This window comes from Rhinoderma darwinii, chromosome 6, assembly GCF_050947455.1.
Source record: "Rhinoderma darwinii isolate aRhiDar2 chromosome 6, aRhiDar2.hap1, whole genome shotgun sequence".
Lineage (NCBI taxonomy): Eukaryota > Metazoa > Chordata > Amphibia > Anura > Rhinodermatidae > Rhinoderma > Rhinoderma darwinii.
Window position 1 is genome coordinate 80,431,733 of NC_134692.1, and position 13,987 is coordinate 80,445,719.

The window sequence follows — 13,987 nt, forward strand, 5'->3', positions numbered from 1 at the left end:
GAACCAGAGTTCGGCTGTCAGTTATTGCATGTGCATTGCCACCTTTAGCTGCTAATAGGCATACAATATAGTGTAGCATGTTATCATTTAAATTAGGGAAATGTCACAGAAAATCCATTCACAAGTGAAAGATAAACTTAGAATAAATGCAGCCCTACCCACTAAAAGAGCTCTGTGAAAACTGAGATCTCTAACCTATATTTGTAAGGAAAAAGAAATGTAGATGTGAACCACATCATGAGTTATTCCCTTGGCAGATGCAAACAATACTTCTCTCTGAAAATAACTTCATCCAGGAAAAAAACATGCTCAGTGTTCCAGTGTTTCATAGCAGCCAGCCAAAAGTTTTCCCCTGCAGCCAAGAGAAGCAGAGATGGCTTCTGTCCAACATAGGGTGTTTTCTGTGCCTGCATGAAGTCATTATTAAACTATGGCATGTTAAAAAAAAATATGTAAACCTGCACATCTAGGAGTGCCGTGACATGGAGTGTAAGTTCTGAAACACACCCCTGGATCTGAAAAGTTTGGATAATTCAACTTTCACCTCCCACTGGGTGGAGCAGAGGCTTAAAAGAGAAGCTGGAATGTAGTTGCTGGCAGTGTTTTGCTGCAGACTATACTATCCTATCAAAGCAAACACTAATCAAAGGAGAAGAAGACAGAGAAAAGAACATCTGCTACTTTTACAATAAGTTCATTAGCATATATCATAAGAAAACAAGAGGAAAAGTGAAGCAGCTGCACAGTGTGATTTGTGAACATGGAGGAAGATGCAATTCAAATAGAGAAGAATAACGAAGAGTTTCAGAAGACTGGTGATCATGAAAGCCAGGAGTTGGTGGTGCCCAGCCACAGCCCTGCAGAGTCACCCAGCTCCAGTCCTATACCCCAGCAACTAGTGGCGGACTCCATCAAAGACAGCAATCAAGTCAACGCCATCACAGTTCTCACCCTGCTGGATAAACTGGTGAACATGCTGGATTCAGTGCAAGAGAACCAGCACAAAATGGAGAAGAAGCAGATTGACATAGAAAACTCAGTAAAGGGTATCCAAAATGATATCACCAAATTATCAAAGAGTCATACGTCTACCAGCAACACCGTCAGTAAACTTCTGGAGAAATCTCGCAAAGTCAGCGCCAATATGAGAGATGTCAAAGACCGTATGGATAAGCAAACTGTACAGGTGAAGAAACTGGAGAGCAACCACAATCAGCTCTTAAGACGAAACAATTTCAAAGTTTTGATCTTCCAGGTGAGTTACACTAAAGTTCTACAAAATAGATTCTATTTATTTCGAATTTATTTCAAATTAGTTCTTGAAAATAATTTTTTATGGAGTTTCTTATTGGCATAACAAGTACAGACTGGTACTCTGGGCAGCCACTCCCTTCTCACTATGGAAATAGCGGTACTTGCTGTATATTACAGTCATCATTGTATTTTATGATTATATGAGATATTTAACTATAGATTGATTCTTATAGATGGTTAGTTTATTTTTATTGTTCTCCTTTTGCATTTTTTAGGCAAATCTTAAGATCATACTAAATACATATATATATATATATATATATATATATAAAAGTGTAAGTGAGGTCACTCTTGTATCTAAAAATGTAAAACCATTTTAAATTCTCACCATAGAAAGTTGCTCAAATACAATGCTTAAAATAACATTTATATATTGTAGAATAATATGGGTGTGGTCTTTTTGGAATAAACCATACCAAATGCATAAGAAATAAATCATGGAATTTCAGTTGGATATAACATCAAGTAGCATCGATTTCACTCAGTGATTTTCTTAGGTTCTGCATCTCTGTCACAAGCTGTAAACAGGCCATACCCATTACATGTATCTGTAGAGAAATGCGAAGATGACAATTTTTTTAGATACTTGTTTTATTTGACATATAGCTGATTATATGTGTATTATTCTGCAAAAATTGATCCAGAAATCAATTGAGAGACGTCAGGTCAGGATGGAAAATATTTTTCATAGTTGGCATTGCTAAGAAATACTTGTCACATGTGTGGTAAAATCATACGATTGTTGCAATCATTTCAACAAATCATTTTTCAATGGAGAATGGTTGCAAAGTGTGTGCAGCAAATTCTATTCCTATTTGTTGTGGATTTTTGCAGCAGATCTCACCGATTTCAATGCAATATGCGAAATTCATGGCCAAATTCGCAAACAGATTTAAAAATGGATTTTGTGCAGATTTACTTTCCCAGCAGATATTTTATGCGGTTTGTGAATTTAGCCTAAGGCCGGGTTCCCACATAGCGTTAACGCTCCAGAATTTCCGCAAACAATTGTTTGCGGAAATTTTGCAGCATTTACAGTAGCAGCAAAGTGGATGAGATTTATAAAATCTCATGCCCTCGTTGCAGAATAAAACGCTGCGTAAACGTTAATAAATTGATCTGCGGTGCAGAATTTAAATCCGTAGCATGTCAATTTATGCTGCGTTTTTGTTGATTTTCCATTGTGGCTTTTCCCTATTGAATTCAATAGGGTTGCAAAACCCGCAACAGAAAGCCAAGTGTTGCGACTTTTGCGACATAATCGCAGCGTTTACGCCGTAAAAATCACAACTCCGAAAAAATAAAAATAATCCTACTTACCTAGAACGACCTCCTTCTTCCAGCAGTCCGGCCTCCTGGGATGACGTTGCATCCCATGTGACCTCTGCAGCCAATCACAGGCAGCAGCGTCACATGGTCTTCAACGTCATCCAGGGAGGCCGTTGCGGAAGTCAGAGGATGGACGGCTTTCTTCCGCAGCGGATATTCCGTTCGAAAAACCGCACCACAATGCCATTTTCCTGATGGAATGTACTGCGGGATCCAGGTCGGACATACTGCGTGATTTTTACACAGCGTATCCGCCCTGTGGGAACCCAGGGTTACAGAGGATCTGTCAGCATTTTACGCTGCGAATGACTTCCGTGCAGAAAATGTTGTGCAGCATGTGGATGTGATTTGTTCAACTCCCATCCACATGGCTAGTACTGAAATCCGACGCAGATTTTGCATACACATATCCGCATGGAAAATCTGCAGCATTTCCGTCTTGTGTGCCTTAGGCCACGTTCAGACGTGGCAGAATTTTTCCGCTGCAAATGTTGGTGCAGATTTGGGGCAATTACGCAACGAATCTGCACCAATTGCATATTTGACAGGTAATTCAGATGTTGCAGATATCACAGCGGACTTGTTATAGATTTCTGTTTTTGCACTGCAAAGGCTTCCTAAAAATGTATAGAAACAAATGAATTCAACAGCAATTCCGCCACCTCTGAATGTGCCCTTACTGTAGTTTTGATAGATTATTGGAATACCCTAGGCATACATCACAGCTGGTGCATTTGCATTTAATACTTCTTTATACATCATATATTACTCATATATACTATACCATTTTTCGAACATATTAAACTAAATTGTTGACACTTAAATAACATAAAGAATTTCTTTATTATATATCAATTTTGCTTGAGTTTCGCCTTTTTCCTTTTCACAGTGTGAATATCATATGCTCAAGTTTATCGTGAATAATTCAGACCAAAAATGGAAAAGTTGAATACTCAACCTTTCAACTCTAAGTATTTTGCCATGTGTCCAATTCTGTTTGGCATTTTTTTAATTTAACCCTGTGCTGTGTCAGTTTTCTAGCCAAGACTGGGCAAATCTTTTATATACAAAACTTTAATTATGTAATGCAGAACACTAGGGTAATATAAGATTAGCCTACGTGATAAAACTATCTAAGACTTTTGGTGGCGAATACATTCCATGAAGACATCGTTAAAACATATATTGTCATTGTTTTCAAAGTTTGTTATGTTTTTCAAGGATGTAAATACCGGTTATAAGACCTGTTATAAGACTACTAACGGTAAGACCACACAGAGCAGCCCTAACACGTACGAGATGTGGCCAACAACCGCACCATGTTTGGCGCGGCTGTCTAATACCCTGTTAATGGCCGTCTTAATGCGGGTAAAAAATCCTTTTATCTGCAAAATCTTGGGGCCGCTAATTAATATACCCTTTATGGCCGAACAATTGTGTGATTCCAGCCTTAGGCATCCTTCACACATAGAAATTGGTGTTTTAAACTGCACCAAAAAAATGTTTCTAAAAAAGCTAGTGTTTTTCAAATGTTTTGTGCGTTTTTTTATGCCATTTTTAGAGGCATTTTTTGGGCCATTTTTCATTAAGTGTAATTTTGTACATACATTTTTTTAGGCCATTTACGAAGTCCTATAGAGATGCCTATGGTAGAAACACTATACCCAGGGCATGCTGCATTTTGAAAAAAACACCACTGACCACAAAATTGCCTTAAAAACGCCACAAACCAAAACGCAGTTGTATGTAGTGCATTTGATAATTTACTATAGACTTTATTGTACCATCTGGCTAAAGTAAAAATTCAGCAAAAAAAAAAAAAAGGCAGCAAAAAAGGCATTAAAAACGCCACTAAAAATTTACAAAAACGCAGTAAAATGCTGTGTGTGAATCCAGCCTTATGGTGTAGACTTAGGGGCAACTACCTTCTTTAGTCTAAAGGCCATTTTGTCAGATTGTACTACTTGAAGATACTGCAATGATAGATAGATAGATAGATAGATAGATAGATAGATAGATAGATAGATAGATAGATAGATAGATAGATAGATTTGCATTAGATAGGCAGCTTTAGTGTAATGAGAGAACTAATAGGCTGGGTTCACACACACTATTTACGGACGTAATTCGGGCGTTTTAGCCCCGAATTACGTCCGAAAATGCGGCTCAAAAGCGTCGGCAAACATCTGCCCATTTATTTTAATGGGTAAAGAAACAAAATGGGTGTTACGATGTTCTGTGCCGACGGTCATTTTTTTTACACGCCGCTGTCAAAAGGCGGCGCGTAAAAAAGACGCCCGCATCAAAGAAGTGCCTGTCACTTCTTCAGACGTAAATGGAGCCGTTTTCCCTTGACTCCATGGAAAAACAGCTCCAATTACGTCCGTAATGGACGCAGCGAAAAGCGCCTGCACTTGCCATTACGTCTGAAATTACGGAGCTGTTTTCTCCTGAAAACAGCTCCCTAATTTCAGCCGTAATGGAGGTTGCCGTGTGAACATACCCTTATGAATCTAGCTTTACATTGTGCATATATAGCTGGTAACAAATATTTGTGTGGGCACTATTTCCATATGGCAAAGGTTAGAAAAAATTGGCCTTGTGTCACATTTCTGTATGTGGTGTAAAATCCCAGCTCGAAATATTTTACATTCCTCTTGAGCAAGCAGACCCAGCCCAGGATAAGACTAAGCTGCATTGTTGTGGCACTGACAGATAGCCGGCAACTTGTCTCCCGCTGCCTTTCATGGAAGTAACGGATTTCCCACAGACAAGCTTGCTTCTTTCTCTCAGTGATCTTTACACTTTTTCTATTTTTTCCTATTTATTTACAATGATTTTACTAAATATATTATTGTTATGGATTAGTTTAGTAAACACATGTGTGCACGCACTAGTTATATTTTGTCCAGGATTTATCTTTTGACTTGTAGACAACCATATTTGTGGTCCTTGTTCTTGTCCCAACACCTTTAGTTCTTGTCTGCACTAGTTTACATATATGATGCTGTCGGAGTAGCCTGGGTTTGGGAGACCTAAAGGTACTCTAAGAATCCAGCCTCGGAGTCCAAATCAATAACAATGCATCAGAGAGATCACACAGACATGGACAAGTGCTTCAATATCTCATTAAATTCTTAATCGCCTCCATACAGTATAATATCCCCTTAGCTGCCCCCATACAGTATAATGCCCACACAAATTCCACCATACAGTATAATGCTCCCATAGCTGCCCCCATACAGTATAATGCCCCATAGCTGCCTCCATACAATATAATGCCCCCATGGCTGCCCCCATACAGAACAATACCCCATAGCTGCCCCATACTGTATAATGCCCCATAGCTGCCCCATACAATTTAATACTCCCACAGCTGCCCCATACAGTATAATGCCCCTATAGCTGCCACCATATAGTATAATGTCTCCTTAGCTGCCTCCATACAGTATAATTCCCCATAGCTGCCCTATACAGTATAATGCCACCTTTGGCTGCCCCATACAGTATAATGCCCCCTTAGTTGCCCCTAGTGCCAGTGCCCACATATAAAGTGCAAGTGCGCATTTAGTAGATAGTGCCCATGTAGATAGTGCCCCACACAGTGCCCATGTAGACAGCGCCACAGTGTTCCCTGTAGATAGTTCCACACCCCCTTAAAGATAACGCCACCCCCTGTAGCTAGCGCTACCCCCTGTAGATACTGCCATTATGGCTCCCTCTAGTAGGGGAATCCCTAGCCATAGCATCGGCAATGCTCTGGCAGGGGGTACCATTCCAAGAGTAGCCCCTGCTGTCACTGTTCTGATGTTGCATTTACAGTTGACACTGGGACATACGTCCGGAATCTGGTATGGTTGGGAAGTATGATATATACATTTGTGAATTATTACCTTCTCATTTCCATTGAATAGGCTTCAGTTATAAGATGATGTAAGAAATATACAGAACTGCAACAAAAATGCACATATTGGGTGGGGTCAAAAATGTTAAAGTGAGTAGATAAATTTTTTTTCACATTTAAGAGAGCCATGAATAACCCATAATTTTTTAATTTTCAAGATGTCTATTGGAAAAAATATTCTGTTTTCTTGAGACTGGGTATGTGTCATGAAAATGAGCCACATGGGTCGGAAAATGGGATCTGTTTATAACTCAAATAGTCATACCTAGTGTAAGTGTTCCTTCACTCACGTTTTGTGTGATATTTTTGTGTCACACTTTTTGTGTGAGATTCCTCTTTGCAAAAAAAAAAGCATAGAAAAAAAATCAGGCCTTTGGGGGAAAAAGGTACATGCTTTTTTGGAATTTTTAGTGACGTTATTTTGCCAATAGTGCGTTTTACTACCTGCGTTTTTTAGGTGACGTTATTCCCATTGCAAATCATGTGACTCAAATATCATGTGATGTAAAGATTCCTCTTTGCAATACATTATTTATTCTGAAAAAAAGCCTCCAAAAATGCCCAAAAAGACGCCTTACACATTGGCATGTATTTTTTTTTTTTTTTTTACGAAGGCAAAAAAACCTATGGAGGTTTATGGGAGAAAAACCCCACTAAATGCTGAAAAAAAGCCAGACTTGCTGCAATTCTGAAAAAAAATGCCACTGAGCCAAATAACGCAAGACAATATAAAAAATGGCATCTTTGTAGGGCGTTTCATATTTCACCATTCACTTTTTGATAACATTTGTCCGCAGTGTTTTGTTGTCGCAACAAATGCAGCAAAAAAAAAAGCCAGAAAAAAGCCACTAAATACGTGATGTTTTTCCTCAAAATGTTGCGTGTGAATCCAACAATTTATTGGATTTGTCAAGTTGTGTATAAAAGATTTCATACACAAGATTTTAAGATATAAACATATTTTTATATTTCTGTGTAATACAATTCTTTTTCCAAACTAGTCAAATAGTAATGCCTTCCAAATAGCAACACCATGGAAATCTTGAGTGATCTTTATTTGAGAATTAGGGCTTATTTACACGAGCGAGTTAAACGTCCGTGGGACGGCCGTTGAAACAGCGGCCGTCCCACGGACCTATGTAATTCAATGTGGCCGTTCACACAGCCGTTGTTTCAACGGACCGTGTGAAGGGTCCGTGCGAAAATAGGACATGTCCATTCTTTTCGTGCATCACGCATCCCTCCATAGACTCTCAACTGTGGGGGATACGTGACATCGCATCCCGCAACGCTGAGCACGGATGCACCTCGGACGTGAAAAACTGCAGTTTTTCATGTCCGAGATGTGCAGCGCTTGTGTGAATCAGGCCTTAGGGTAGGCACACGCAGGGCAAACATGCTTCGTGAAATTACACAGTGTATCCATTCTGAAAACCGCAGGGGATTCCGCCCCAAAAAAACACTAAATTTTGGTACAGTTTTTTTGGGCGGAATGTCCGCTGCAGAAATACTGCAGGAAAAAAAAAAGTTTATACTTACAACCCGGCATTGTCATGGAGATGCGTCCCTCTGCTGTGAGTACAGCCCGGCCTCCTGGGATGACGCTGTAGTCCATGTGACCGCTGCAGCCTTTAATTTGCTTCCGCAGTCACATGGGATGAAACGTCACCCCAGGAGGCCGGGCTGCTCTCAGAACAGTGGATCGTGTCGCTATTACAATGGTTGGTGGTATGTGTAAGCTTTTTTATTAATTTTAAATTAGAAAAAAGCTTTTTTTTCTCATTTGCAATTTTTGCACTGGAATTGCAGCGTTTCTGCCGCAAAAGTCGCAACACATGCATATATGTTGCGAGTTTTACCTTCCCATTGAATTCAATGAGGAAAAATCTGCAACAGAAAAGCAGCGATTCCGCAGCTTAAATTGATATGCTGCAATTTAAAAAAAACTGCAGCTCAATATATGACAGTTTTTTTCCCCGCTGTGTTTGGATGTGATTTGCTCAATTGTCTTCCACACTGCTGCTACTATACTACTCTGCGGAAAAATTCATTGCGAAAAAATCTGCAGTGTAAAACCTAACTAACAATGCAGGGTCAGAAAATAAACATTTTTTAATGGATAAAGGCGTTATACAGGTTTAGAAAAAAGATTCCGATTTTTTTCCAGAAACAATGCCGCAATACCATACACAGCCCAAAGACAAGAGTGGCACTGTTTCTGGAAAACAAAGCAGACCCTCTGTCTAATGCCTAACAGTTTTTAACCACTTAGCAATCACCAGGCACCGTGTGGGCCCAAGGAACAACTCCACATAGTACAAATTCCTGCACCCCTGTGAACATCACATGGGGGAGGGCAAAGAAGATTGATACTGGTGTTAACTGCAGTTAATTCTAAGTGTCAGAGAAATGGGAATACTAGAAAGGTGCACTGAGTTTATTTAATGCTAACAAACACCAAATCAAGCTTTATCCAGCATCAGTATAACTGATTTATCGAGATTATCTAATGTTTCATCTTTTCTTGCACTGTGAAGGAATTCATTATTTAGTTGTTGTTCTGGCAGGTGGGAGAACTGGAATGTACTATGAAGCATGCCCTCCAGTTATGGAGAAATTCCCACATTTGACAAAACTATTACATGATTGCTGATTTGGAAACCTAGAATCGCTACATTTTAGCCTTGTAGTTCTTGATCTCATGCTACATCAACTATATTTAAGGATTTGGTCTCGTTCTTTTGCTTTCCTTGTCCTATGTTAGGCTCTTAGGTATGACCAGAAGTAAATGATTTAATTGAAAGTTTATATGGTCCGCCTGACTGATGACATGTATGTGATAGGAAGACAGAATAAGGGCATGACCACACATGGCGGAATTCCTCCGCAACTGTCCGCATCAATGCCGCACCTAATCCGGGTTGCGGATTACGGCTGCGGATCTGCACAAAATGTGCAGAAAATTGATGCGGACTGGCCGCTGCGGACTGCAGGAAAAGTGCTTCCCTTCTCCCTATCAGTGCAGGATAGAGAGAAGGGACAGCACTTTCCCTAGTGAAAGTCAAAGAAATTCATACTTACTGGCCGTTGTCTTGGTGACGCGTCCCTCCTTCGGCATCCAGCCCGACCTCCCTGGATGACGCTCCAGTCCATGTGACCGCTGCAGCCTGTGCTTGGCCTGTGATTGGCTGCAGCCGTCACTTACACTGAAACGTCATCCTGGGAGGCCGGACTGGAGACAGACGCAGGGAGTTCTCGGTAAGTATGAACTTATATGTTTTTTTACAGATACATGTATATTGAGATCGGTAGTCACTGTCCCGGGTGCAGAAACAGTTACTGCCGATCGCGTAACTCTTTCAGCACCCTGGACAGTGACTATTTACAGACGTCTCCTAGCAACGCTCCCGTCATTACGGGAGCCCCATTGACTTCCTCAGTCTGGCTGTAGACCTAGAAATACATAGGTCCAGCCAGAATGAAGAAATGTCATGGTAGTAAAAACAATACGCTCCGCAGCACACATAAGATCTGCGGACTTCATTGCGGAATTTTGACTCTCCATTGAAGTCAATGGAGAAATTCCGCCATGAGTCCGCAACCAGTCCGCCACTGCTCCGCAACAGACAGAGCATGCTGCGGACACCAAATTCCGCTCCGCAGCCTATGCTCCGCAGCGGAATAGTACGCATCGTGTAAACGAACACTGCTAAATTAAAGTGAAAGTCAATGGAGAAACGGCTCCGCTGCGGATTAACGCTGCGGAGTGTCCGCAGCGGAATTTAAGTGAAATTCCGCCATGTGTGAACCCGCCCTAAGACTTTCCATAATTATGTTGTCAAAACAAATGTTGTTTTCAGCTTGATTTAGTGGAGTACAATTTTCCGCAATGGAAGCAGAACAACCGTGTAGTAGCTTTAGTACAGAACGAACATGCAGTAAACACTAATACACACTGACAAATGTAAATTCGCACACAACACAGCGGGGCTATATAATAATATATGTCATTTACAAGCACTGCAGCACTACAATGTGTGATAAGATCAAAAATGCTTGAAAATATGTTACGGATTTTTCTAGGAGAAAAAAAATCAGGCATGTTGGAAAAGCTCTGTGTGCACTATTGAGGCTTCCATTCAGACCTTGTATGGCCAGCTGCAGTTTGGTCTGCCCTTTTGTGTGCTTGAAAACTGTCCAAGAACATTCATAACTGAAACCAATAGACATTTCTGATAATAATTGAAAAGCATATAAACAGCATAGTGAGAGAACTAGTAAGATTTCACACCCTTTTCCATATGTTCTATTAGGGCACATTAACATTATAGAGGGGAGACACCTCTTTGAACCTCTTTCTGTTAGCCAATTAGCCACTGCAAAAATAAATTCCTCTCTGGAGGACTAGGCATCCATGTACTACATAGTATTTAAATTGCCACTATGTCGCACATTTATGTGTGGTTACCCATATCTTTCACCAGTAAGGGCCTGTTCACATCAGCGTTGGCTTTCTGTGCAGGGGTTCCGTCAGAGGTTTCCATCGTGGAACCCCGCAACGGAAAGTCAAACGGAAATCACAGCTTTCGTTTGCATCACCATTGATATCAATGGTGATGGAAACATTGCTAATGGTTTCCGTTTTGATGACAGAATCAATAGCGCAATCGACTGCGCTATTGATTCCGTCGAAAAAACGAAAACCTGCCGCAATGGTGACAAACGAAAAGCATTAGCAATGTTTCCATCACCATTGATATCAATGGTGATGCAAACTGAAGTTGTGGTTTCCGTTTGACTTTCCGTTGCGGGGTTTCACGACGGAAACCTCAGATGGAACCCCTGAACGGAAAGCGAACGGTGATGTGAACAGGCCCTAACTGCTTTTACCAGTATTGGCTACGTGTCGGGGGGTTTAGTCACCAGAATCGCGGCACCAAGCTGTCCACCGGTGTGGTAGCATTCTGAAAGAGGATTGTCTAGTTGGGACAACGGTAAGTGAGATACTGAAAATAAAAATTTAATAAAAAGTGATCAAAAAGTTGCATGTACCCCAAAATGGTACCAATGAAAACTACAGCTCTTCCCACAAAAAATAAGCCCTTACACAGCTCAGTTGACGAAAAAAAGTTCTGGCTCTCAGTAAATGACGACACAAAATGTGCAGAGTGTGTTCAGAAAGAGGGATAAGATGAGGCATTATTTCTAAGTGCGACACTGGCCACATATCTGGGGATTATTATTTATTTACCCCATTATTATTCCTTCTTATTATACCCTGATGTTCTAAGCACAGATTACATATGCCCCCCTAATATAAACTGAAATACCAGCAAAACCCCAAACAGAACTACTACCAGGCAAAATCCGCTCTCCAAAAGCCAAATGCCACTCCCTCCCTTCTGAACCCTACAGTGTGCCCAAACAGCAGTTTACCTCCACAGATATGTTGTTGCCATGCTAGAAAGAGCTAACATCAGTTTATGAGGTATTTGTCTTCAGTGGCACAAACTGGGCACAACATATTGTGCACTAAAATGGCATATCAGTGGAAAATTCTAATTTTCACTTTGCACCATCCGCTGCGCATTAATTCCTTCTTGATAAATGCCTTGGGGGTGTAGTTTCCAAAATGGGTCACTTCTTGCGGGTTTGTTTTACTATTTGACCTTAGAGCCCTGCAATTTGCGGACAATGCTGCATAAATCACCAAAATTACCCTAAATGTGCATGGTGCTTTTTCACTCCTGAACACTGTTGTATGTCCAAGCAAAATATTAGGGCAACATGTAGCGTGTATATAAAGCCAGGAAACAAGGCATAATAATTAGAGAGCTGTCTTTTCAAAGTAGCACAAGCTGGGCACCACATAAGTAAAGGATATTCTGGCTACCAAGAAGGTGGGAGGAAGGACATTTTATTTAGTGGATTGGAAGGGGTTCGGACCAGAGAAGAGGTCTTGGGAGCCAGAGGAGAACATCGATGCTCCTGTCCTTGTGAGGAAGTTTCTTTCCCGCTCTGGTCCCAAGAAGAGGGGGCGTAAGAGGGGGGATACTGTAACGTCTATGGCCACGGTCCATCGTTCGGACGTTAACCTCGACGGCCGTGGCCATGGACATCTTACCTCGCTGCAGTGTCGTCCTCCTGTGAGGCGCCGACACTCACTTCCGGACTTCGTGTGTCCACGCATGCACGGCCTTAACCCCTTCCCGCTCCTTGACGTACTATTACGTCATGGCAGCTGTATCGTTCGCGCTCCATGCCGTAATAGTACGTCTCGGGAGTAACGGCCGTTTCGGCCGTCCTCCCGACACATACAGGAGCTGTGACGCTGCTGTCTTGTTCAGCAGCTGTCACAGCTCCTACAGCGGGGACCGATCGCTGTGTCCCCGCTGATTAACCCCTTAAAAGCCGCGTTCTATAGAGATCGCGGCTTTTTAGGGGTTAAGCTGCCATCGCCGGCCTGCTACGCGATAGCGGCCGGCGATGGTGACTATGGCAACCGGACACCAAACAATGGCGTCCGGCTATGCCATAGACGGAAGCCTAGTGGGTCCTGACAACGTCAGGACCCACTATGCTTGCTGTCAGTGAGTAGCTGACAGTTCTAATACACTGCACTACGCATGTAGTGCAGTGTATTAGAATAGCGATCAGGGCCTCCTGCCCTCAAGTCCCCTAGTGGGACAAAGTAATAAAGTAAAAAAAAAGTTAAAAAAAGATGTGTAAAAATAAGAAAATAAAAGTTTTAAAAGTAATAAAAGTAAAAGTCCCACTTTTTCCCTTATCAGTCCTTTATTATTAATAAAAATATATAAACAAACAAATAAACTATACATAATTGGTATCGCCGCGTCCGTAACGGCCTGAACTACAAAATTATTTTGTTATTTATCCCGCACGGTGAACGCCGTAAAAAAAAATATTAATAAACCGTACCACAATCACAATTGTTTGGTCACTTCACCTCCCAAAAAATGGAATAAAAAGAGATCAAAAAGTCGCATGTACCTAAAAATGGTACTGATGGAAAATACAGTTCGTTACGCAAAAAAAAAGTCCTCGCACGGCTTTATTGATTGAAAAATAAAAACGTTCTGGCTCTTAGAATAAGGTAACACAAAAAGTGAATGATTGTTTACAAAACGTATTTTATTGTGCAAACGCCATAAGACATAAAAAAAACCTATAAACATCTGGTATCGCCGTAATCGTATCGCCCCGCAGAATAAAGTTAATATATCATTTATAGCGCACGGTGAACGCTGTAAAAAAAAAAGTATACAAAAACAATAGTAGAATTGCTGTTTATTAGTCACCACGCCACCTAAAAATGGAATAAAAACTGATCAAAAAGCCGCATGCACCCCAAGAAAACTACAATGGATTCCTCAAGGGGTCTAGTTTCCAAATTGGGGTCACTTTTGGGGGGTTCCCAAT

General features: G+C 41.1%; 1 protein-coding gene across 1 annotated transcript in view; it reads left to right on the forward strand.

Annotated features, from left to right (window-relative positions):
• The first annotated feature begins 549 nt into the window (after window positions 1-549).
• CAVIN2 (caveolae associated protein 2) overlaps window positions 550-13,987 on the forward strand; it is an 86,089-nt gene continuing 72,651 nt past the window's right edge. The window contains exon 1 of the mRNA XM_075829972.1: window positions 550-1,255. Coding sequence (XP_075686087.1) covers window positions 761-1,255 — 495 coding nt within the window. The 5' untranslated portion in view covers window positions 550-760. The remainder of the gene's footprint in view (window positions 1,256-13,987) is intronic.